At 43.3% G+C, this 26658-nt stretch overlaps 1 protein-coding gene across 1 annotated transcript in view; it reads left to right on the top strand.

The window, feature by feature from the left end:
- Positions 1-26658, top strand: part of LOC146186074 (uncharacterized) — a 75153-nt gene that overhangs the window by 13891 nt on the left and 34604 nt on the right. The window contains exons 2-3 of the mRNA XM_084605622.1: positions 21268-21326; positions 22806-22898. Of these exons, the coding sequence (XP_084461748.1) occupies positions 21268-21326; positions 22806-22898 (152 nt within the window). The remainder of the gene's footprint in view (positions 1-21267; positions 21327-22805; positions 22899-26658) is intronic.

The following is a 26658-nucleotide window of genomic DNA, read 5'->3' as shown; positions in this document are numbered from 1 at the left end:
TGTGACATCCTGAGGTATGCTGTCGAAAACAGAACAAAAGGAGTGTGTCAGATAATGTATAAAGCCCCGCCGTAGTGTTGCAGTGGTTAGGGGGCTCAACTATACTGTCCAAGGATGCGGGATCAAATCCTGGCCGCGGCGACCGCTTTTCGATGGAGGTGAAAAGGAAAGCGCCCGTGTGCTGTGCGATGTCAGTGCACGTTAAAAAACCACAGGTGGTCGAAATTTCTGGACCTCTCCACTACGGCGTCTCTTATAGCCTGAGTTGCTTTGGGACGTTATCAACCGAATCAATCAATAAAATTTATAAATTTCAGGAATGACTATCGAGCAGCGCCAGAGCGCGAGAGCATGCTTTCTGAGGCGCTGACAGAAATGATTTAAGTCTTTGGGGAAGGTGTATCGCTAACAGTAGATGTTGGCATGACACCTTCGAGCTTCGAAGGATCGCATTCGAACTCTCGTCAGTTGCACTCGCTAACCGACCGACGTTTGGCAGTTGGGTGGTACAGGATGATAAGGCAATTCATCAAAGAAAGAATTGTGAGAAATATTATGCGCATCGTATTTTCACACTTTTTTTCACGGTGTCCTACATCGCCTGATTCGTTTCGACAGTTTGAAACTTTGAAGCTTATAATTCAAATTCAAACGGTCTCTATCATTACCGCGCTTGGCGCTTTGCTGCTCATTTTATTTTTAGAACTCAGGAATACAAAGTGTAATCTTGTCAAAGCCGAAAAGGAGTACGAGATTTTTTTTATATGCACGAAGCAATAGAGTTAGGTATAGATACGCGGCTGTGAAGATACAGCAGATAATTAATAATATAAAAATAAAAAACAGTCACATGTACCACACAGTGATAACAGGCAGAATTGTTTTACGTATGTTCTTTAACTTTTCTTTTACCAGCTGATAGACACGCAAGATGTATTGGCGCATCGCCGCATTACTTTGAAACTGAAAAATGTATATTAAACTAGGTGCACTTTTATCCTTTAGTAAGGTTTTCCGACATGCTCATTCATTACAATCAGATATTGTTCTCAAAAATACTTGCTCATTATCATATTTCCGCGCCCCGTAAATGATGTCTTATTTTTTTCCTGCTTTATTCTCCCTCGCCCCAGGGAAAACCACAAAATGTTTTTGCCACCAAGATTCTCGAGTGTGTTCCGAGTCCTCCCATCCGTACTCATGTCTCTCGAAGGTACTGATTATACAGGATTTCTTGATTCGATTGCAATTGAGACACACCGCCAGGAATCGCATTCAGGAGTGATCATCATCCACGGGACTATACCCACTGCAGGGCAAATGCCTCTCCCCCATTTCTCTAATTACTCCCGCTACTGCGCTAGCTGCTTCCACTTAACCCTGCAAACCTCATCCGTCCACCTATTTTTCTGCAGCCTTCCGCTACGCTTGTCTTCGCGTGCAATCTAATTAGTACCCTTAGTGGCTATCGGTAGTCCTCCCTTCACACTACACGTACTCCCCATTTTTTTCTTCTTGCTTTCGACTAGAATGTCATTATACCATGAGCTATTTTTATGATCCACTCTGCACGCTTCCTATCTCTCAACGTTACACCAACCATTTTCCGTTCCGTATCTCTCTGCGTTATCCTCAGCTTCAGAAGTAGCAAGAGCATGAGCACGAAGACTATGAGCCCCAAAATGGCGTAAAATGGCTTATGCGGCAGTGCAAAGGTTGTCTTAGAGCGGCGGTCCCACCATGAGGCTGCAGTAACGATGTCTTTGCGAACGTTCCTTGAAATATAATTAGTGTCACGTGGCTTCTCTTGAGCAAGTGCACAAAAGCAAACCCTTATAGTCGTTTATCACACGCACAATCACCTTAGCCCGTCAAAACTGGTCAGAGTGCTTATTTTGGGAGTTAGGGTTATCACGTTCTCACATTCCCATGTACCATGTTTGCCGTCTTTGCAGTAGATAAAACAAGAAGTTTTCGATGCATTGTTCATTTCGTCGGCCAAGACTCGACGTAGTCTCGAATAATGAAGGACTTGAAAGGAAGAACAAAAATCAAAATGACAGGGAAAAACGGTCAAGGAAATTTCGACAGCGCTCAAGGTCGTTCCTTCATTTTTGACCGTGCGCAATTGCCTTCTACCGCTCCGAAATGGCGATAGAATGGGGCCATTCGGCCCTGCGCAGTGGAGCACAGAGAGTCTTTTCTTTCCACAAACCAGAAAAGCAATCCGAAATCTAGCTTTCATTATTTCTTGAACCACGATTTCTTTGCGTTCTTTTCATTTAAGTTTTTCTACAGTTTCAAGCCACCGTGACGGGAGTAAAAGGAAGAGGAACCAGTTTCCAGAAAACGTTGCGATAGGCCTTTTTCGGAGTGCTGAAGCGAACGATGCGCTAAAATCGGCTGGCACTCGGTGGAGCGAAAATAATCGCGGCCGCCCTCTCTATACTCGCTGCTTCCCGCAGCGCTGCTTCCTACATTCTCATCCAGCAAAGTATTTTCTCTAAAATATTTTCCCATGTTTTTCGTCTAAATGTTTCCAACACCGAAAAGTAATTCGTGGTTTATACCTCTATATAATTCACATTGTGGTTGTCTGTACCTTTGCAGGCTTCCGTGTGGTTTACACGCCTGCTGGGAACGATGAGAAAAAGATGGGAAAAAATACAAGTTTGCCCTTTCCTATGACCAACAAAAAGAAAGCACAGGAAGACGTTCTCAGTGATGATGGCAGCTGGTTGTACTAATATAAACAGGAAATGAACATTGCTGTACATTTTAAAAGGCTATATCAAGCATACCTGAATGAGCGCCCAAAACGCAGGATAGTGTAAAAAAAAAAAGGAAGCATGAAAAGAAGAAAAAGATAAAGCTCAAATATACAGCAAGCAGCACGCGAAGTAAAGTGATGAGGACCTAAAAAGGCAGGCGGAAATGAAATTGCGTAGAATCAGAGCATCAGTCAATATTTAAGAGACGTTAGTTGATTTCTTTGTAGGCATAATGAAGACTAAGAAAGACAGTTACGCATGTAGTGTTGCAGCAAATATATATGACGTACTGCTAAATGAAGGTGCAAGCAGGGCACCAAGTAAAGACAAACGGAAACGCGAGGTGGCAGAGAAAAATTAGGTTGGGAAATCAGTTAACTTAAAGGCTCGCTGATACAAGTCTTGTGCGTAGTCAGCAGCGGACGGGCAAAATTGGAAATCGTTAAGAGAAGTCCTTGCCATGCACTTTGTTCTAACTAACGTTGATTATTGTTGAACTGATAACATTATCAAGAGAGTCTATTCGGGCCCTAAGTACGGATACCGAGCTTTCATACAATTAGCAAAAAAATTGACGAGCAATAATAAATAAAATGAATCGCAAGAGCTAAGAACATCGCATTACAATATTGTAATTTTTGCAATTGACATATCGACGTATCGCCTTTCTCAGAGCCTTTTTTGACGGTCACAATAACGAAAAAAAAAAAAAAAAAACTAGCTCTACAAAAACAGGTAAAATTAGGAAAAGTTGCATGTTTACAAGCCAAAAACATTTCATTCTTATTTTTGCTCACGAATTTTGTCTCTGATTCGTGATTTGATGCATGCATTGGGATCAGAATAGCAAGACATTGTACGTCCTATAGCTGCCAACGGGTTACGTTGACGCTAATGTCGACGCCGCTAAAGCCAGGACCGGGCTCTTAAGAGCTGCGTTCTGACGAAGCAGAGAGAGAGAGAGAGATAATAAACTTTATTGATACTAAGTGATCACTAGGGTGGTTCACCCAGGTCCAGGAAACCATTGGCGAATACGGCCCTCCAGGCCTGACCGATCAAACCCGAGGTCTTTTCCGTTATCGTTCCTGCCCATCACTCTCGGCGCTGCATAGGGCTCATAAGGGTTTCTTCCGGTGACACAAGTTACCGCGATGTTTACTGCCTTCAGGTTTTGCTATTCCGCTCTTTGCTTTGTGTCTTAATCTTTTACTCACCCAGACGAGTAGCTGACTGAGAAGAGAATAAGTTTGGGGAGAATAAGCTCAGCCATGATTGTGTATGGATGTGGTCAGAGAATTAAATATTCGAGGACACTTTGGCGACTAAAGTGATGAAAGGCGAAAGCCTGAGTGCTGCATTCTGCTACGCGACTGTTGCGCATGTAGCGATGAATGCTGCTACGAGTAAAGCGAGCGACTAATCTTTCACATTCTGCGAATGCATTTATGCAGTGAATTCTGCTTGGCAGCGACGAGATCGCGGTCCTTTTATTTTCGCAGTGCTACGTTTAATGTTAAATGGTTAATTTTACCGGGTGCGCGGCATTAATGAGTAATAATTAATTATTTACGCAACTGTCGTTAGTACAAGTTTTTAATCATTTAGTCTACAATCAGTTAATAATTAGTATTTTGTACTTAATTGGTCATTATTAGTAATCTGTAGCGAATTATTCAGTCAGTATTTAACCAGTAATTTATCATTGATTGGCATATAGCTATATAAGGCATGCATTCGCGCATACTGTGGTGGTGCTATGGGATTAGTCGAGGCCTCCATGCATGTCATCCTGTCTCGACCGATTAGAGCCGCCGCAAAAGCGTGACACTTTCGCTCACGACAACGATGATGAAATAAATGCTTCCACCTTAAAAAATAACAGACCTGTAAAGCAGCGCGTTTCTGCAGCGGCCGGCCAGCAGCGCTTACGGGTGATGTGGAGTACGCCTGCGTGTTGTACCCGAGATGCTCGGCGTACACTAGACCAAGTTGATTTTGTCGTCGTCCGAGAACCCGGAAACCGATGGGCGCATATCAACGGCGATGTGCGGTGGAATACGACAACAATGCTGCTAGCAAGAACTCATTGAGATCGGTCATTTTTTATTCGGAATTTCTTTCTCAGACGAAGTCCGTGCTATGGGAGGACCGTGTGGGAGCGAACGCGTAGGAAGCGTCAATGCAAAAGAGCAGCCGCAACCCCCCAGCTGTCGGCTGATGTCGTTTAATAGTCGTTCTGTTTTTCTATCCTGTGTATGCCATCCGTTCATCCTGACATTGTCTCATGGCCGGGGTAACTGGCTCTCAGGTAGGCTTTAATTAAACATCTCTGCAACTGGTAACTGAGCGAACTTCATCGCGAAATAAACCGAAGCCAATCAACAGAAAGTGTACACCAGGGTGTCCCAGTTAAATGCAATCATGCCTTAGACTTAAATGAACTAAATGATCCAGTAGGTTTTCTCTACTATCTCTACTAAAGATTATATCCATACTACCAACCAGTTGGTAGAAAATGGTCGAAACATAACCAGCCCTTATACATATAGCACTCATCGATTATGAAAAAGCACTTCACTCAGTCGAAACCTCGGCAGTAATGCAGGCATTGCGAAATCGCTGTGCAAAAAAGTCGTATGCACATAATAGCATGAAGGTACAGCGGTGGTGATTACAAAAGAAAAAGCTTGCTCAGAAAAAAGCAAAGAAGGCAGGTTTGGCCTATCGCATAATTTATCGCGTTTTATTAGAACGTTCATTTCAGCGTTTATTTTATTAGAAAAAGATAAAAATAAACTGTGATCAGTGCACTAAGTACCGCCCTAAGACAGCGCAGGAGTTAATACAAATAGATTAGAGAAAAAAAAAAACGTGTGGAAATCAGCTTTAAATCATTATGAAACTTGTTCACTTCGAATCATGAAGGAAAAAAAAAACATATTTTATTGCGATAGCAATACTGCACCCGGTTTCGAGCCATCACGTAGCTCAGGACCGGTCGCCACGGTTGACCTTCAAGTGACGCTGACAAATAAAGTGTGGGTGTCCACGATTCCGTGGTGTCCACCCGAAGTATACTGCGTCTTCCTGCCTTCCTTTCCCCCAAAATTCGCCAAGAACCACGAGTTAAAGTGTGCGTGTCCACAATTCCATGGTGTTCACCCGAAGTATACTGCGCCTTCCTATTCCTAAAAATTCGATGATGAAGAAGAATGCTCGGTCACCAGGCAGAAGAAGAAGAGGAAGAAGAAGCAGAAGATAATGCTTTCGCTCCACATTTGGTTCAGCAGCATTGAACCCTTCTCATTTATTATATGTGGGCTGGTAACTTAGCTCTCGCGTCATACTCTTAAAGGATGAGCTTAAGTGTCCCCAATAATGTAGCACCTTACATTGATAGGGCGTGATAGGGGAATAAGGTAGCAGGCAAAAGAAGCTTCCGCCGTTGCTATTGCAATTCAACCAGGGTTAACCAGAGTTCAACCACAACTATTTTTTTTTTTTTTGTTACAAGCGAGCTGCACGCGTGCCAAGTGAGTCCACATACTGCATTTGTTTTCTGATTAAGAAATCAAAGCCCGCTATTCTCCTGAAACCAAAACAAAATGGAGAAATTCATAAACCGAGAGCAGTTTTCATTGCGTGACGTCCACACTGCACCCGTCTGTACATTGCTTCTATTGGCGATTGAAAACAAAGGGGGCCGGCAACAGTCGATTATCCCCTGGTATTCACGGTGTCCGCGAAGCTGCTAGCATGAATCATGGAAATGATAGTGCACGAGTCGGAAGGCTGCAAGCCAACGGCTGTGCAGCCTCAGAAAGCACCACGCACCATTCCGTAAGTGCACTTAGGTTTAATTCTACAATGAAACACGCCATCAACTCAACTTGGACGAGAATTCTCGCATCGTTCTTTGAGAACGAAGCAATTAAACTTGCGGCCGCTCATCCCGGCAGCCTTCGACCGGATGTTCGGTGCTCCAGCCGCCTCGACGAATTGATTGCCCAGCGCTCGATGCCGAAAGTAGGATCGATAGAGACATGTGCAGCTCTGACCGATGACCAACGTTGTTTCCGCGCCGACCGAGTTCGGGCCTCTCCAGAGTCCATCTGCGTCGCCTCGCAGCTGGCGTGCCCTCACGCTGTTTGCTCTGCAGTTCCAGTCTGCGAGAACGGGCTGCCCCTAACGAACAATGGATCATTGGGCCACGTGGATACCTGTAATGATAGCTTCCTGATGTGTGTACCAGTGTACTGAATAGTTTATGTGTATCTCCGGGCATGTGCTCCCGTGGTATTCAAATTCGTACCGATCAGGCAGGAAAACGTTCGGAACTACGCTTTACGTATAGAGTAATTAACGTGAGATGTGAACAACGCAGCGGTTTCGTATGCGTTTATTGGCCTTCTGTCAATGACATGACTACCTAAGTTTGGAAGTGTTGATTGCCTAATTTCCTAATTTCTCCCGTGGAGGACACCACCCTTGGGAGTTGAAGTCATTAAGGAACAACTGTGTTGTTTTTCCCACTTTAAATTACTGATTTATTTATATCGAACATTAATCCATTAATATATTGATATTGCAGTCTTATACTTCAATCTAGGTAGATAGAGTGAGCAAGCAAATGTACGGATTAGAAAAAGAAGTTCTACACCAAGCTTTTTAAACATGCAGTTAATCGAAAAATAACAATACATTTTCCTCATGCTGTTCTATTTTGACACCAAGTTAAGAAAATAGAAATATTTAGATGTACCATTCTAGGCAGGATGTTTTCTGAATCTTTTGCATTGGGTATAAAGGAAGTTTTCATGCGATATGTTTTTAAAGTAATTATCAGTATGAGTCCTAATTTTGTTCAAAGAGGTAAAAAAAATAAAGCAAAAAGATGCAACAAAGAAAGCGAAAAAACAAAAACGACTAATAAATAATAAGTCCTGTATAACGCAGTTCTACCGATCCTACTTATGTAGAAGAGAAAAATATCTGCTGCTTTAACGAAGTCTCACCTGCCGAGTATTAAAGTTATACGTTAAGTTACGCTTCACTGAAAAACCGCTGGGTTTAACCTGCTTCAACCGACATATACGCAAGAAAATATTGGGACGTCACCGCTGTTGGCATGAGATTGTTAATAATCGCGACAATGTTGCTATGGCAATTATCCGACCTATGCTGTTACTAAAATTACTTTCGAATTGGTAGTGCAGGGTGTGTATACTTCAGAAAGATATCCGACAACTTCATAGTTCAGTTTTGAAAAATTAGGTTATGTAATTCCCAATGGAAAGCCATGTGGTTAAATGTATTGCACAACAAAAAAAAAAGAAAAAGAAAAAAAAGAAGACTAACGAACACAGCGGGCGCATTCCACTGACACTATTCAAGTGGAAATTATTAACCTGTAAATTTAGGGGTACCTTTCATCGTAGATGTTTGTCAAATTCTTGAAACGTCACGAAGGTCCCCACCATAGAGTTTCTTACTCTCACCTAGAGGGAAAGCTGTGCTGCCGTCTATGGGAGTTTACATGGAGTTTTCAGACGGCCAGTTCAGCCACCATGGGCGCTCAAAGCATCATGGGCCGGAGAGCTACCGAGAGCAGAACTACAACTTTTGGCCAAAACTAATGCAAAGATAAACGTTGTTCTACCATAAATAGCGTCCTAAGATTGAATATTGTGACTATAAATTACAAAAAGAGAAATAAACAGAATGCCAGTGTGAGATTTATCCAATATAAGCGATGGCTCTTTCTCCTATTGGCTTAGTTTTGAGCAGCACAAATACCAATATTTCGCACTTAATAGGCAAACTTTGAAATAAAAAAATGTTATGAAAATATTTATCGTTATGCAATCACTTAAGAAAGTTTTTAGTGGCATTTCGGGAAACAGAAACCATTTATTGGCGACGTCTGCTTTTGCGCCTTCGCTACTATGGCTTTCGCGGTCTATGTAGCACATTCAGATGATGATGATGACGAAAAAGAAACATCGCAGTAACGCCACTCCACGTACCCGAGAAAAACCGACTGTCCCGCAACAAGTGGCACACCGGCCCATGATTCTTAGCGTGCCCATGGTGGCTGAAGTGCAGAGCCCTTAGCTTTCCCTCTAGGTAGTGTAAGGAACTCTATGTCCCCAGCACCCAATCACTTTACTGTGCCTCGCCTGAATTTGTGTATCTTGTTTGGTATATACTCAGAAAGCCGCTTTAGTTTTGTGTGGATATTCTGAAGGGTGGGTTCTTACAGGAGCACTTGGGACAATTCGAAGTATACCTATGCGTACCGGCTAACACGTTGTAACCATTCTCAACAAAAGCAAGACTTTCATAAACCAAAACAAGAAACAAAATGTAGTCGTCGTCTTCGTCGCCGGCTTATTTTGCAAGCGAACTGCGCGCATTGGCACCGGTATCGAAGGGAATCTCGGAGGCCAGCCTGCACCTACGTTAGGTTCAAAACGGAAGCAAACGACCCTTTTTGGTGAGGGCGTTGCAACTTTCAATCGAGTTCAAGGCGAATCCTTTTGTTAAGTTTTCGCAGCCATAAATGCCTTTTTCATCAAAAAAAAAAAAAGAGAAACGCTAATGAGACCAGAAAGAGGCAGAAAGCCGGTTTTTGCCGACAACAACAATTGTATGAAGATGCTATCATTGTCCCTCTAATGGTCTTTGAGCGCACGTTGAAAATTGCCGTGTAGCGTAGTTAAGTGAAGATATAATACTCCACTTAGAACTGCTAACCAGGGTTGCTGTTCAATGACTTAACACGCGTTACGGTGGCGCAAATAAAGGCTGATCGCTCATGATATTTGCTTTGTGACGTCATGAATGCGTGAGAGGAAAGACCACCTCGCCCTTACAGTGACGCGTCTGTGGTATTCTCAATAAGGGCAAGTTGCACAGGGTTTGAAATATATTCTTGTAGGAGCAGATCTGTGCTAAGAAGTGGACGATGGTCGTGAGAGCCTACAATTCAGTTCGATAGTCAGTATACAAGATACTTCGTAATCGTGTTTATTGAGAAATTTCAAAATATTTAGGTGGTGCAGTAGTGGAGCGTATCTTACTCTTCTTACTCTGCATTAGGCGAGTGTTAGGGAGCGAAATACTCTTTTTGTTATTTTAATAGTGGCTCAACGTTAAAAATATAGTCACTACAACGGTGCCTCGCACTTTGCTTGATTTAATTACTACTAGGAAGCTGCACTCGTGCGTTCCTCTGACGATTTAGAACTGGATTTGTGTGCTTCGAACAAAGCAAAGAAACTGCGTTTTTTTTTTTTCAAGCAATTCTATTCCAATACAGTTTTGCACGGACAGTGTAACCTCACCCGGGATATATTCACATTCACAGTGCTATCATAACCTGAGCGTCACTAAAATGCTTTAACAATCATGTGTCCGCGGTTTGGGCACACAGGATGCAAATGAAACATCGTTTGGCAATGACGCCTACGAATCTTGAATAGCCCCGCCAAGCAGTTTGGAGCCACCCGTTATCCATAAAACGAGATGACATCAGCTAAGCGTCTTCGCTATTCGCTACGCAACAGACCGTCCGGATACCCGCTCTCTCTCAGTACAAGGTCGCGATGAAAGCAGTTTGCCGCAGTGGGATCGTTCCGAAGACAGTGACCATGCCTGCAGGCGCTCGTTGAAGCCTTGCGAAAGAACCTCGTTGCTAGCAAACGCCGAGGACGTGCAGGATATCGCCACGGCCTCCGCTTCGTTTAGGACGAGTAAAAACAACCAGCATGGGAGAACACTGCGCTCGCCGGTGGGGAAGGCTTTGAGGTACTCGAAGCAATGAAAGAAATTTTCCCGCAAAATTCGCGCAACCAACACCGTTACGCAAACGGCTTCGATCGGCGCCTCGCGTGGGCGGAGGGGAACGTCTGACGGGAGAGCAGAGCCGCGATCTTTATAACGCCCTCGTCAAGTCCCAACCATAGAAATGGCTGCGGCCTGGAGCCGGCACGATCGAACTGCGCGGGTGCAAGGAGGGTTGGCGTGACTTAGAATGTTATCTCACGCATCGACGAGGCGTTAGGAACGGTTTCATTGTCGTTAAGAAATTCTTCTGCGCTGCAATAAACGGACACATGAAAATGGCAAACGATAGGGTAGAACCGCAACATCATATTTTATTAACCGAAATAAATTGAGCCAGGAACTCATATATCTGGCGGACGACATTCCTGGAAATCGATGTGTGTTTTACACACGCCGGCAGCTTTCCATTTCAATTATTAGCTCATAGAAGAGTAAAACAGTAGTGCGAAATGACACAAAATGTCTTTAATTTCTGAAGTGCTAGTTATTCTGGAACAAACTGGCACGCGAGCGGGAAAATCTTAACTGCCTGAAATGCGGGAAACACACAAACCACGCAGGAAAATAGCATTGATGTGGAATGCTAATAACTTCCTTTCAAATGTAGCTAAAACCCTTGTGTCGGCATTTATACATCTTAAATGGGAGGAACTGGCTGGATTTTATAATTACTGAGTCACTTTTCTTGTAGCTTCGATTGGGTAAAATTTATTAACTAGAGCTGGCACGAAAGCCTTTTCATGGGAGCTGCCATTAAACACTTATTCGTATTAACCGCCTCACCTTTGTCCTTATTTTCAATGATGAATATATATATATATATATATATATATATATATATATACACACAGCCCTACAGGCTGTCTGTGAAGTATCGGACAGTGTTTTTTTACACAAGAGCGGATAAATAAATTGTTCGGTTAAATTATAATGGATGCAGCAAGGTGCTCCGGTTACTACATTGTGAACGTACACTGCCTGGATGATTTGCTTCGTGAGGAACTAACTTTTGACACAATTGCAAGAGCTGCCATGTATGCAACAACTGAGAAATATTCGCTAACTACACCTAGGCTGATGAGCAAGAAAAAGGTTCTTGCGACGAGATCTGGACATGACCATAAAAACATCAGATAATCTCAAAGAGAGCGATTCTTTGAATCATCATTAGGCGTCGTATATGCCATTTTTTGTCGGTGGATGTGCAAGAATTAGAAGGTGGTTGGGGTGATAAAGCAGGTCACTCTATTCTGAGCAATCGCCTACGCATGAAGACATATCTCAAATATAAGAACCACATGTGTAGCTATTTATAGAAAATAGTTTTGAAGAACTTGACATCGGCTGCACTTCCTACTTGCACCATAACCTCCTGAATTGTTCATAACGAATCATAATAGCGAATAATTCGGCGACTCGCGATCTTAACCACAAGTAGCTGCTCGGCACAATGGGAACAGTTGAGCTTTGCTCCCTGGCCAGACTCGTCTTGCTGGCGAGAGACTTCGAGCGCTTTGGAATGACGATCCTGCCTCGACTCCCTCGCCTAATACCTTCTTCCTCCGTGGTCAGCTCTGCGGGCCCGCATGTAGCTGTTATTAGGCCTTGGCGCAGTGCTCGGTCGTTCTGGCACCGAGACGAAATGGATCCGAGGCACAGCCAAGGAGGATCAGATGTGGGAGAGAGCAAAACCAGGCGTACCAGACAGCGAGCAACGAATGCCTGAGAAAGGGGCGAGAAAGAGAGAAAAGGATAAATAGAGACAGCTGAACGAGCCGTGTGGGTGTGACGTTTCACCTCACCCACTCAATGGAACAACGTGATTTGCTCGGGGTCTTTCCATCTCTTTGCCGCTGAGCCTAGAGAACACGGATCCACTTCCATGTGGCGACACAGCGTGGCGCTACTTTTTGCGCTACTATGTAAAAAGGCGAGTAAACGAGCGAGTGAATGTTTGGGCGGATGCGAAGAGGTCGGAAGTCTGGCGCAGTCTAGCGCCACTGAGGCAAGTGAGAATGAGATAATTGGTATATGAAAAAATAGTTCCGAATCCAGAACCACCATGTCGGATAAAACATAAATGGCCCGAAAGTTATTTTCCGCCACCATAATGACCACTTATCATGTTCATATTTCTGATTGTCAAGTCAAAGCGTGTAACCGTTTCTCTTAATTTTTTGCAATGATGCTGTAGCCCGCTAAGAGCTTTAGTTTCCCCAGCGCATGCCTGTGATTATGTATATGTAATAATAACTTAAGGCTGATCAATTTGAACTAGAAACTTTGGTAGCATTTCTCCTTTTTTTTTTTTTTTTTTTTTTTTTTTGCTGTAGCCCGAGCTGGATCTCTTAACGCTTGAGAGGCCTTTCTCGTGGCAGCCACTGAAGCGCTGAGGGAATGAAACCTCCATAACACTCACCGGTGCGCGATCTTCTTTTTAGAAACGGTGCAAGCTGCATCAACGGATATCCACTCCGGGTTCGCCTACAACCGTGTCTGGAAACAAACACTCAGTGAAGGCTAAATTGAAACAACAGAAATGACGGGGTTTGTTGTGTCCAATCGCACAAACATTTATATGTGTTCGCGCATGCGCAGAACGAAATAATACGCGCCAGCGAATGTCTAGTATGAAAGCTGGAGGCACTGAAAATACATTTCCGTTGTCGAAGTGTGATGTGACGACGTGTGCAAGGCCACGAAGGCACTTGCACGTGCAAGACAAAATTTTAACTCTTGAACGCATCCCAAGGGGTAGCCGGGAAATGCCGCATTCGCTAGACTTTTCGGGCTGCTCTGCATCGTTGATGTGGGAAAGAGCAGGTATGGAAAGAAAAGCTTGCATTCAACGCTCCCTGCCTAGATCCTGAGCCTTTCACCACTCCACAGATTTCGCGGCAAATATCAGCCACCTCAGGATGATTTGTGCGCTAAGCTGCTTTACTTAGCATTATCAATTTTTTGTTACTTTATTGCACATTGACCAGACAGCATCTGACTGTGGGCTATGCTTAGATAAAACTTGAAATTGCTCAGCAGCAGCTAAGAAAATATGGTTTAGGTCACAAACTGTAATGGGTGCATAAAAATGAGATCCTATAGTGAGAGTTGTACAAAGCGAAGAAGTGCCGAAGAATGAGAGGAAAGAAACCACCCCATCGAAATGACAGGTCCATAGCGAAACTATTCCTTCCTAATGACTAAATATAAACTCAAGTTAGAAATAAAATCGAGCTAAGTAAAAGAGAATTATGGCTGATCGCATATCAAGTAGAATTCGATTTGATTTTGCATTTAAGCACTTCTTTGTAAGTCATCCATCTACACTCACGTCGGTAAGTCACTTCGTGCACTGGAGTGTCTCATTAACAAAAATGTAAGCCCGGGGCATGTATACAGCCCCTGCAGCAGAAATAGTGTCCACTATGCTGTAACATCCACCGGCACAAGCAAAAGCGGAGCGTCTTTTGTTGGTCTCAAAAAACTGTATTGAATATTTTGACGCATGCGGTATAACAGATGCACCTTACCATTAGCTACTTATCAGACTGAAGTATTGAAGCTAGCGAGAAAAGTCGAGCTTAAGTTGCTCAAATCTATTTCCCTAGCCGCAGTGGACTATGGAAATGAGAACGATCGCCGAACTTTTAAAGGCAGGAAGACGGCAAATTGATTAGGGGAAAAGTAAAAAAGTACATAATCCAACCTCAGACTGGCTCTCACCGACTCTCCTTTGAAGCTTCCGCCTTCCTCAGTCGTGTTACAGAATAATAAAATATTTCCAGCCGCGAGGCTTTTAAAGCCCTTGCCCGCATACCTGCGTTTATTTGGCTTTTTGTAATCGCCACAGATTTCCCAGAAAGTAAAAATGTGCACTTAGGCTTTCTCTTTACTTCAGGAAATGATTCTTTTTTTCTTGAGTCTGCCGTCTTATGGTGTGGCAGAGAAACATCCTTTTCTGGCGAACAAATTTTTCTCTGGGGTATGTAAGTGAGCCCTTCTTCTTTATGTCTGCAAGGAAGAACAAAGGGAAGAAAGATGGATAGTATATTTCTCTCCACTTAGGGTACCTCAGAATGAAGCGTCCGTTAAGCCATGCGATGGAGTAAATTCTGATATTTTCGCATCTGGCTTCTTTGTGCAGGATGGGAAAAATGAAACTATCAGAGTGTGGAGAGCAGAGCTGAATGACATTGTGGAGCTGATAGGATTAGTATTTAGCGTTTCCAGCTCTGCGGAAACGATTCGCGGGCGCAGCATGTACGCAGTGCACGGAATTTGGTCTCAAGAAAAGTTTTTTCTACGAAGGAACGCATGCGTGGAGTCTTTTTGAATAAAAGCTGAGCGAAAGATAGGAGGGAATAATTTTTGGCTGCATCCATTGATGGCAGACCAAACACGATGAGCATCAGGTTCATCACATAGGGAGGAGTTTTGCGCTGATTATCAGCGCGTTAGTTTTGTGGCGAAAGCTGCATTGGCTACAGTCTTGTCATTTCGCCGCGCCGTTCCGTGCCTGTTCGAAGAGCGAATGAAGAAGAGGAAGAAGTAAGAGAACAAGAGGCAAAAGAAGAAGAAGAAGAAGAAGAAGAAGAAGAAGAAGAAGAAGAAGAAGAAGAAGAAGAAGAAGAAGAAGAAGAAGAAGAAGAAGAAGAAGAAGAAGAAGAAGAAGAAGAAGAAGAAGAAGAAGAAGAAGAAGAAGAAGAAGAAGAAGAAGAAGAAGGAGAAGAAGAAGAAGAAGAAGATGTAGTACCTCGATGCTGATGCTGATGCTGATCTGGATCAGGCCAGACCTCGAGGCAATGTGAGGTCTCCATGACGCTCATGCGTTGTAGAATTCCTTCCCTCAATCTTTATTTATGTCGCTCTAGATTCACGCCATCGAATCTTTGTGCGTCATGTGATGACGTGGAAACAATTGAACATTACATCCACGCCTGCCGCAGGTATGCTACTCAGAAAAGAAATTATTTAGAAATACCTCTTACTCGCCTAGGATTGCCATTTACAGTTCCTGTCCTCCTCTCCTTTTGTGCAACCGTCAAAGGGTATGCCCTAAAATTGGTGTGTGAGCTACTTCATAATTATAATATTGCTACTGGAAGATTTGTGTAATAGCGCTGATCTGTCTGAATTGTAATCTTTTTTTTTCGTTTTATTATTATTTTTATTATTTTACAATTTTAATCTTTTTTTATTGTTTTCTATTTCTATCACCTCAAACTTTCAAATTATTTCAGCAACACTAACTCCCAATTATTAGGTTATTAATTATAAAGTCAAATCAACATTATCAATTATATTAAGTCACCTACGACGTATTCTGGCCAATCCTCCACTGTGGGTATGTGCCATTATAACGAGGAAGAAGAAGAACAGAAGGAGGAAAAGAAGAAGACAGATAACTCGGTAGTTGGCAGAGGCGAAGGACAAGAGTGAGTTGATAGGACAGAAGGTTCGTTCGAACGTTGTGACGGCAGTGCGCCCCGGAGTTCGACGTAAAGATGATGTTATACCACTAGAAGTATTCTACTGCCGAATGAGAATGGTCAACGACGAGAGGCAAGGGGTGCTCATACGTGAAGTATGAGAAACATTTATGGCATAAATGAAGCTGAAACCATAGAGTAGGCTACCATGTGCAAAAGCCATATCTTTACTCTCAAGGCGAGCCTAAGCGTAGTCATGCAAATTGCTCTCGCGTAACTCCAGGTTTAACGACAAGCTAAACCACAGCTAGTTTTATTGCGAAAGTAATACTACTCTAGGTTTCAAGTTTTCAGCGTAGCGCGGCGGTAGCCACGTCTTACCCATGTGACGCTGTGACGTTACACCTCACGTGACACTAGGGTAAGAGCCAGGCTACCAACTCAAGCGGTCGGCGTAGCGCGGCGGTAGCCACGTCTTACCCACGTGATGCTGTGACGTCACACCCCACGTGACACAAAAGCGAGAGATCGGCTCTCAACTCAAGCGGTCGGCGTGGCGCGGTTGCAGCCGCGGCTCAGTTGGCAGGAGCTGCCAACTTGAATCTCTCGTTTCACATGGGACGGTTATGTCAGAATCAGCCTGCCAGGACCCTGGCATTCACGTTACCCCTATAGGCCACTAAGGCATGTTCACACTGCTTGGTTAAAGCGGTGCTTTATATGTGGGCTGAGGAAGAAGAAAAAGAGAAGAAGAACGCTCGGTCACTCACAGCTAATGCTTTCGCTCAATATTTGACTCAGCAGCGTTGAACGCTTGTAATTTTTTTTGTGCGAAGGAACGCATGCGTGGAATCGTTTTCGATAAAGCTATGAAAAACAAGGTGGTATAATTTTTGGCTGCATCCACTGACAGCAGATGAAACGCTATGAGCATTAGCAGCGTCACATAGGAAGGAGTTCTGCGCCGATTATCAGCGGTTTGAGCTGAGTTCAGGAAAAGTGTGTCAAAAAAGATAAGAAAGTAAGAAGGGGAAACTACGAAATAGAGACTAACCGAAGGAAGAGCAGCAAGATAATAAGGCAAGCAAGCAAGCAAGCAAGCAAGCAAGCAAGCAAGCAAGCAAGCAAGCAAGCAAGCAAGCAAGAAAGAAAGAAAGAAAGAAAGAAAGAAAGAAAGAAAGAAAGAAAGAAAGAAAGAAAGAAAGAAAGAAAGAAAGAAAGAAAGAAAGAAAGAAAGAAAGAAAGAAAGAAAGAAAGAAAGAAAGAAAGAAAGAAAGAAAGAAAGAAAGAAACCCTCAGTTAAAGACTACGCCGAGAGTATTCGAATAGCCCTGCGTCTTTCACCGCAAGAATTTGCCAAGCAAGCAGCTCTTCAGTTCTTCCCCAATTATGACTGCCAACCTGCACCGGTTCCACTCAGTCTCGACAACCATCTCCCAGAAGATAAGATCACGAACCCTTTCACAATGGCTGAGCTGATCGCTGCGATTGAAGACATCCGCCCAAACACCACACCTGGTCATGATGGTGTGCCTTATACACTATTCCGCAATCTAGAAGGTGAATCACTGACCTCACTTCTGAGAATTTTCAATGAAATCTGGATTTCCAGTAAAATGCCACCAGATTGGAAACATTCTGTAGTAGTTCCCATACCAAAGCCCGGAAAACCACCTACAACCCTTGGTGCTCTACGCCCGATTTCTCTTACCCCAACTATCTGTAAATTTTACGAAAAGCTACTTGCCATTCGAATATCCTGGTGGCTTGACCATCATCACAAATATTCGTCTTCACAGATTGGCTTTCGGCCTGGTTACGGATCTGAAGATGGTCTTCAACTTTTTGCCAATGAAGTAATATATTGTTCATCTCACAGTCGTCTCGTCCGCACAGTTGTGGCAACAGATATCACGAAAGCCTACGACAACATCCTCCACACAGCGATCCTCAATACTATGTCATCACTTGGAATGCCCTTACAGCTTTGTCGTGCAATTCACGCGTTCCTCTCCCACCGAACGTTTGCTATCCGTGTAAATGGAAAACCAACAGGACATTTCATTTCTAATCGTGGAGTACCGCAGGGCTCAGTTTTAGCCCTAACTTTGTTTAATATTGCATTTATTCCTCTCATACATGAACTTGCCTCAATTCCTAATATTAAAGTGCTAGCCTACGCAGATGACATTACTATGTGGTCTACAAACCGCTCAGTGCAGGTGCAGCAAGACTCCCTGCAAAATGCCATAAATATCCTTCAAAACTTTCTCAACAACACAAGCCTATCCCTCAACCTCACTAAAACATGCTATGTTCATGTGGGCAATAAGGTCGGCCGCAGAAGTTTCAAAGCTAATCCATTCGCGTTGACAATTGACAATACACCCCTCCTTGAAGTGGAACATACCAAGGTGTTGGGTCTCCATGTACATTCTTCAGGAAAAGGCATAGTTTGGCTATCCGATGTACGCAAAAGTGCCATGAACACACTGGGACTAATTCGAAGAATAGCAAATCGTTCTGGTGGTGCCCGATCAGATACCGCTCGCCGACTTGTCCGTGCTGTCTTTCAACCGCGGCTTCTATACCAGGCACAGTTTCAGAAACTGACAAAACGGCATTGGTCTACACTCGAGGCACTCAACCACGAGGCCATGCGAGTTATTACGGGACTGCCTCGATCAACTCCTATCCGTTTGCTCCAGGAGTACGCCCACCTTAACTCGCTGGCAGAATTAACTGCCCAAAGACAGACAAACAGAGCAAGAAAAGCTTCCCTTCGTCTTGAATTAGAGAACCAACCACCTCCATGGGACTACTGCCACCTTACTTCTAATAAGCCTCTACTCACCAAGAAGTCGCAGCTCTCATCATCATTCCCAATAACGTCTTGCGCAACACATGATAACTGTATTATTTACACAGATGCAGCCGTAACCCCAACAGGTGGTTCAGTTGCTTTTGTAAGCCCAACCCACCCTCACCTGAACACCAATCGAAGTTACCTTACTGACGCCAAATCAACTCTTGTATTCGAACTGCAAGCTATCTTAAACGCCATAGAAGCGTTACCTGCCGACCCTACGTTTCAACAAGTACTCATAATGACTCAGTCTAAAGAAGCCTTAAAATATTTAAAGTCCATGGCACTCTTAGGGTCGCACATATTATACATGCTGCTTGTCACCGTTACCCAGTGACTATAACCATTCACTGGGTTCAAGACAACAAAAATTTGAATACCATAACAGCAGACGTGCTCCCTCATGCAGAAGATGTGTCACAACCAATTCATGATTCCTTTCCACCGGATCCACTCCTGACCCATTTGACATCATCAGCATCCCTCAGGCAGCGTACACGTGCTCTAATTTCCCCGTGTACGTACCCCCTTCCCCCCAATCTAACAAGGGTGGAGGAGGTATCTCTGAGACGGCTGAGGGTCGGAGTGGCTCTTACGCCCGCCGTTCGACACCAGTGGCAAAGTACTACTATTCCAGTTCCCGACAAATGCCCACACTGCGAAGAACCGGCTTGCGACACCACTGTACGGCATCTAATATGGACATGCCCAGGAACTTCGCATATGCGCAACACCATTCTACAAAAAGCTGGACTTTCACCAAGTAATGACTCTCATTTCCACTTATGGACAACAAACAACATTTATGCACGCAGTTTGTGTGACTTCTTGCACATGGCTGCACTCCACACATTCCTGTGATGCTATATCACCACCTTTTATGCCGTGTGGCAAACTCATCGCCATAAATAAATAAATAAGAAAGAAAGAAAGAAAGAAAGAAAGAAAGAAAGAAAGAAAGAAAGAAAGAAAGAAAGAAAGAAAGAAAGAAAGAAAGAAAGAAAGAAAGAAAGAAAGAAAGAAAGAAAGAAAGAAAAAGGACGGCAAAAGTAGGGAAAATAGAAAGTGAAAAGAAATTTTTGAAGAAAAAGGGAAAGTACAAAAGGTAGCGGAATCTATGATTATCTGCCCCGGAAGGCTTCGCTTCGTCTGCGGTGTGGCGTTCGAAACAATAGCAGCGCTTTTTGAGCTACTTGATAGGCCTTGCTGCACATGTGAAAGCAGATCGAGCTCTCAGTGCAGTGCAGAGAGGGAAATATTTGACGAGTCTCCTGAATTCGTTTGAAGGCAAGCGTTTATCCCGCAACAAGGTCTTACTTTGTCTGCCTGATAATATAACGTATCCGGAAAACGCCCACACATGATAGTGGCGTTGACCACCAATGGCGCTGCCTTTTTTACTTCAATGGTGTCATTTTTTATATTGTGCGTGAATTGTGCCATTTTACACGACATCGAGGGCTGAAACGTCTCTTGTCCAGTGATCCTCGTGCTTACTCGTCGAAGCACTTGTAGTTGGAAAGAGAGGCGATGGACTAAAAAATGTCCTCAAGACCGTAACAGTGAAAGAGCGGTGATTGTTCAGGCGCCTTAAAAACAAATACCAGAAAGAAAAACAACCTGGTTGTATTTTAATGTGATGTATGTCTGGTCATGGCAGACGCTGCATTAAAAATGCTTGTAAGGAGCTCGTGTTAGTCTTATGTGCAGCTGAACTCCCCTGTGTGCATACGACCAAATCGCTATCCTTTTTCTCCTTTTTAACGCTTCTGACTGGCGCAGCAGAACACGTAAGTGCAATATTTCACACCTGTCATCACTGTCCATTTTCTTAAAGTTCATCTGCATGCATTTTTTCGATTTCCATGATTTTATGTCAGCTTTTATATGGACGATTACCTGCAACTAGCTAACGAGTTTTTGTTCTTAGAACGTGACCAAGTTTAAGGTCTGGTGCTTGTTTTCACAGTTTGGTAAAGGTCCCTTTTACGACAGCATATTACGTTTGCCAGCTGCCAAGTTATACTTGCGTAAATACTCTTCACCAGTCATGTCGTTTCGTAGCTGCCCTGTGTGCAGAACGTCTGCAGATTTTAGCTTGTGCTGATTGTCGTGGTTAGGACCTTTTTTTGCCTACTTAATTGATCCTTGTTTGAGTTGAATCACCCTCACCGGAACACGTGTTTTCGAATCCTTTTTCTTTATTTTGCATAAACGTCGGGCTCGATCTTCAATGCATACTAATTTCTATTTATTTCATTTCATCTGCGGATAGCAATGCCACTTGGAAATAAAGAAAGAACAAGCAAACTTTAAGCCGCCGTCCCAAATTTCTTCGTTTCACGAGAAGCTGTTTCTTTCAGGTTCCTGATGAAGTTGAACAGCTAGATCAGCTCAGAAAGGCGACAGGTAAGTGCGTGCTTTACTTCGGCATCGATGATAGGACGTGTATCGTCCTGGTGTTAACGAATAATAATGGAGGTATAAATTTTAACCAGTATATCATCATAGAGAGGAGGTTTTAGACTATAAGTGAGGAGGCTCTGAGGAACTGGTATACAGACAAAGAATGAAATGTATAGAACGCTGGGTCTGCGGGAAAAAAAAATATTATATGCCAGTAGCCGAGTGAAAAATTGTTGAACGACTGGAAGAACAAGCAATGCCTCGTCTCCAGCAGCAGGAATGATTACCGAATTTTTTTACCAGACTGGGTAACGAGGCAAGGCAAAAATAATGCCTTTTCTCGCTAATGTTCATTCTGTGCATTTTGTTGTTCGTATTCGCTCAGCCTATATATGCATATATACGAATGCAACCCTTAATCTGCGCACGTTGCATAATCATTCGAGACAAGGCGCTTCTGATCTCATTTTTCAACACTGAGTAGCAGTCGGCAGCTAAAGTCTCCCTTTTGAATCTAAGGGTCTTCCGTTAAGGCTTACAAAAGTGAAACAGGATAAACTTTCCGGTCGTGCCAATCTTCCTGTAGTTCTAGCTGAATGGTTTTAAGGGGCTGATGCTCTTATAAAGAACATAAGAAGTCTCAGCATTTCGCCTTATCAAGCCTCCCTACTCTTTGAACGTAACGAAAACACCTCTATGCGTACCGAAGAGCAAACCGTGAAACACTCACAGAAAATGGTAGTGTTGTTCGACTAGCGAGCGCTGTGAAGAACAAGATGTAATTTGCATTCGTCACGCTAGCGAAGGGAAAACAGGAAGCAGTGCGTTGAATGGATAAGGAAAGAAAGTGTCCGCTGCTACACTTTTGTGATTACTAGAGGAAATCGACCAGGTTCTTGATGAAACGTGCGCCTCAATTACATCGCTGGAAGCACAGTAAAAGTTAGAGATAACAAAACGGAGAACTCTCTTTCACAGATCAAACTAACAAAAGCGCTACACACAAGAACACTCTTTCAGAGGCAGCCCCACGACCGCTCTGCAAGTAGTTTGTTTTTCGCTTTTATGTTGAAGTTCGGCTTAAGTCTAGAATACACAAGAGAGCGTGCCATGCGTAAGAAGATGCTTAGACGAAAATGTGCTTGCTTCAAGTTTACTCAGTGAACCTCATCTTCGCTTCAAGCGCATCGTAACGTCCGATCGCGATCCCTATCGTATCCCTCGGTTAGCTTAAAGAGCAGCTGAAGAGGCAAGAGTGAAAGCGTTATAGAAAAGAAATTTAGTCTTGGGTGTGACTGCGGTGCTTGTAATTGTGGAAAAAAATATAATTTATAAAATATACTTTATAAATTAACGCATTCGCGATCTACTTAGTATAGGAGCAGTCGGCGGTAGTTGGGGTGACAAGTGTAGAGTGACAGTTCTTTGCTCGGAAGCACTTAGCATGTGGTTTGTCGTCATCGCATATTTTTCTCCGCTCAGGCTCCAAAGGAACGAAGGTGGTTGAATCAGAGTCGTCCCGAGTTTTGAACATGGATGGCCGTGTCAGAGCGTCAAGCAGCAAGGAGAAAACAGGTAGGCGATGCATTGGGTTCTCTTACAGAATAATGAAAAAGAATATTGTCGATGAAATTTGCTAAAAAATAAAAAGAACATGCTAACAATGTCGCTTCGCACGTATTGACCGCTAATCTGAAATACTTACTCTTTGAAGTTTATAACAACGCAGTAATTTCGTTTCATCACCACCCTATCTCCCGCAGTTCTTTCTGGTGCGTTTTAAACATCAGTTTCTGTTCGGTACTTACGCGTTGTGACACGTAACTGCGCATTAGAGTTTGTTCTCGAACACAACGTTGGAAACGAATCTAAGTTGCAGAAAACCGTGTTATGCCCTCTTATATTTGGGACAGTTTGGCACACTTTGCATTTGGAAAATGGTAGGGTGTGATAAAAGTACCCCAAGAGAAGACGAGGTTTTGTTTCCGCTGCATAACTATTTGTTCGGCGTTGGGCCAGCACAGAAAAACTCCACTCATCGCGAATTTTGGATGCAGCTTCGGTATGTTTACTCCAATGTCAAATTCTAATATCTCAGGTTCAACAAGTGACTTAAATATGTTTTAAATATCTCTTAAAGTTGGTGATAAGCGCACGATTTTGTTTATTTTGTTGGCTTCCGGCAGAAATTGTACAATGTGAGTCATAAATAGATTTTCAAAGAACACACTTACTCATTGCCCAAAAACATTCTTCACGATTTCTTTTAAAGAACGAAAAAAAAAAAAAAGAAAACAGAAAGGCTATTTACTGGTTTATTGGGCAACCATGCTGGCAGAACAATAGTAGCTGTTGCCGTCAGCATAATAATTAATGAAAAGCATTTTCAGCTACTGCAGTTACTCTGCATGTTCACATTAGTCATTTAGAAGAGGGTGGGAACCCCTGATTTTACCTTTTGATTCAATTCTCGTTGCGAGATACTGAACTCAAAGTTTGAAACGGAGTTCCGGTAACTGCGCAAGCAAGATGGTGGCCGGCGGCGTGAAAACGGCAGCCTGTTGTAACGTAGCTGTTTCGTAAGGAATAATATCAGCAGCTACGGCACTTTCGGGAGGAGTTCTTTCTGCGCTGACCGTTAGCCCATGGCAAGCTTATTAAAGGAACGTGACTGGAAATTAGACGGCGAATACCTCGGTAAAACTAACTGCCGGGCTAGTTGGTGCACTACTTATAAAAGAAGAGATCTACAGCGCTACCAAATAGACAGTCAAAAATAGCGTCTGTCCTGTGTGTCTATTTTTGAGTGTCTATTTGGTAGCGCTGTGAATCTCATTTAATGAATACCTCGGTACCCAGAAGAACACGAAAAATTCGCCAGGTGGGGTAATCTGGGAGTATGCCCATCTCTATCCTTCCAGCATTAGCACACTAGCGAACTGCAGCGACTAAAAGCTTAATATTTGGTTTAAGTTGGTTGGGAGATTCTGAACAATGATTATTCATGAATTAAGTGCCTGCCTGTTCGTTTAGTGAGAATGGCTTTCATATGCTATTCATCGTCAGTATCAATCCATTATTGAAAAGTTAAATTTGAACATCCTCTAGGGTAGTGTATTGACATTTTGTATTGGGTCACTGTCTTCATAAAAACTTTTACGCGCTCCAACTTCTACTGTATAAACAAATATCTTTGAAAAACTGCTAACAACAACTTTCTGCTATTTCAGCTTCTGTGATTTTTTATGCTTTGGCACACACTGCGCGACATGCGCTTTGACTCTTGCTACTGACATTCATTCTAACGAAAATATAGCAGGAATATTTTAAAATATAGTGGCAAAGATATGACTAAGTTAGTGGTTCATCACAACCGTGCTTCGAACTTTTAAATTTAAAAAGGAGAAAAAGAAGCAATAAACGTAAGCCAAACTTAATTTTCAAGGTTTCGCCTAAACCGAGAAATGATGCTAACTACAATTAGAGTTACAATATAGCGAAATTTTCATAAGTAAGAAAATAGTAGTGAACTGACATGCAATAAAATCAAAGAATGAAAGAAGGAGTAACATGGACTTTATATTCCAAGATTTACATACACCATCAAGCGATAATTTTAACAATCAATTGACCTAATTTCTTCAACAAGGATACTGATCCAACATCGTTGCACTTAACTACAGTGCGTGGATTATTAATGTACAGAAGCTATAGGCGTGATAAGAGGATGGTACCATCGGATTGACGCACGCATCACTGTGCTTCGAGGCATTACTCTACACCTTGCACGCCTCTGAATAGAGGGAGACTCCTCATCCTGGCCGTGGTGGAAAAGCTTTGTGCGATATTGTCATCGCCCAGTTTGGGTAGTTGCTGGGAGCTAACCCGAAACCAAACAATCGACATAAAAAGGCTGTCATATGTTCGAAAGATCGCAATGGTTCAGCGACGTTTCCACTGCTGCTGAGAGTTAAGATGAGGATGGGAGGTACTGTACGCAGCGGTAACTCCCTGAAGACCTGTGAGTGATGCATAGATGTATATTATGCACTCTAGAGGCAAATGCGTGGTTGATATCGGCGGCGAAGCCGTGGAGCGATTGCCTGTGAGTTGGCAGTACGACTAAGGAGGAAGTGTAAGCGATGGAGCTGAAGCGACATTTTCCGTGCTCTGCTTGTCTCACGCTGGTTCATGAGTTCAGCTAATGTATTAAGTTGAGCATACTCTTGCCGAACGGGTATGGGTGTAAGACGAGGGAGATAGGTTATGACGCGCATAGCCTCGCAATTGATAGCTTCAAGGGAGTCCTATTGACGACGAGTGAGGCGCTGAAATTGTGCCTGGTACACTATCCGCGGCTGAAGGATGGAGCGCACGAGCTGACGAGCAGTATCAGAACGCGCTTCGCCTTAGCGCATAGCTATGCGACGAATCATGCCAAGTGTAGCGTAAGCTGATTTACGGGTAGAGTTTAGCCAAGGTGTTCCAGTACCAGATGTATGAAGAACAAGACCTAACACACGAGCACTTTCTACTTGATGAATTTGAGAATCATACACCGTAAAAGTGAAAGGGGCTGCTTTCCGTAAGCCAGATTTCTTTCCGATGCGAATAAAACATCATTTATTACATGATATGTACAGACACAAAGCGGGAAGTTGTGATGTTAAAACATCCAGCGCGTGCTGGAGCGCCGACTGTTGTACAGACGCATCTGGATCACAGGACCACAAGGTCGCGTCGTCGGCATACAGAAGAACGCATACAGAAGGCATGTTTTCTAAGGCTCGGACAAGAGGAATAAAAGCCACGTTAAATAATGTGGGGTTGAGGACGGAGCCCTGGAGCACCCCCCGGTTGGAGGTAAAGTGACCAAAAGGCTTCCTATGCGCACGAATACTAAAGGTTCTGTTTGTTAAAATGGAGAGAATTGAGAGAAGAAAGTGATTCAGGAGACCGAGATCCTGAAGGGTGCCAAGAACTGCAGAGTGAAGGACGACAACATATGCCTTTGCGATGTCTGAAGCGATCGCCGTACGAACCAAATGACTCTGGGGAGAATGGTTAAGTACATCAGGAGCAAGGCGGTCTTCTGTTCCAATTTGAGGAAGGAACCCGATTTGAGATAATAGTTAACAAGCATTTGATTCCAACCACCACGAGAAGCGAGCTGCTAGAGTGTGTTCGTAAAGCTTACAGATAATAGATGTAAGGAAATTAGGGTGGAGGGCCGTTAGAGAAACTGGCGATTGACCTTATTTTGGTATTAGCACAACAATAGAATGTTTCCACTCTCCCGGAATTACTTCATTGAATGTATCAAGCAGAGACTGTA

This window comes from Amblyomma maculatum, chromosome 6 (assembly GCF_055883805.1).
Source record: "Amblyomma maculatum isolate TAMU_Amacu chromosome 6, ASM5588380v1, whole genome shotgun sequence".
Classification (NCBI taxonomy): domain Eukaryota; kingdom Metazoa; phylum Arthropoda; class Arachnida; order Ixodida; family Ixodidae; genus Amblyomma; species Amblyomma maculatum.
Note: the sequence above shows the minus strand (reverse complement) of the source record. Positions and strands in the feature narration are given on the sequence as shown.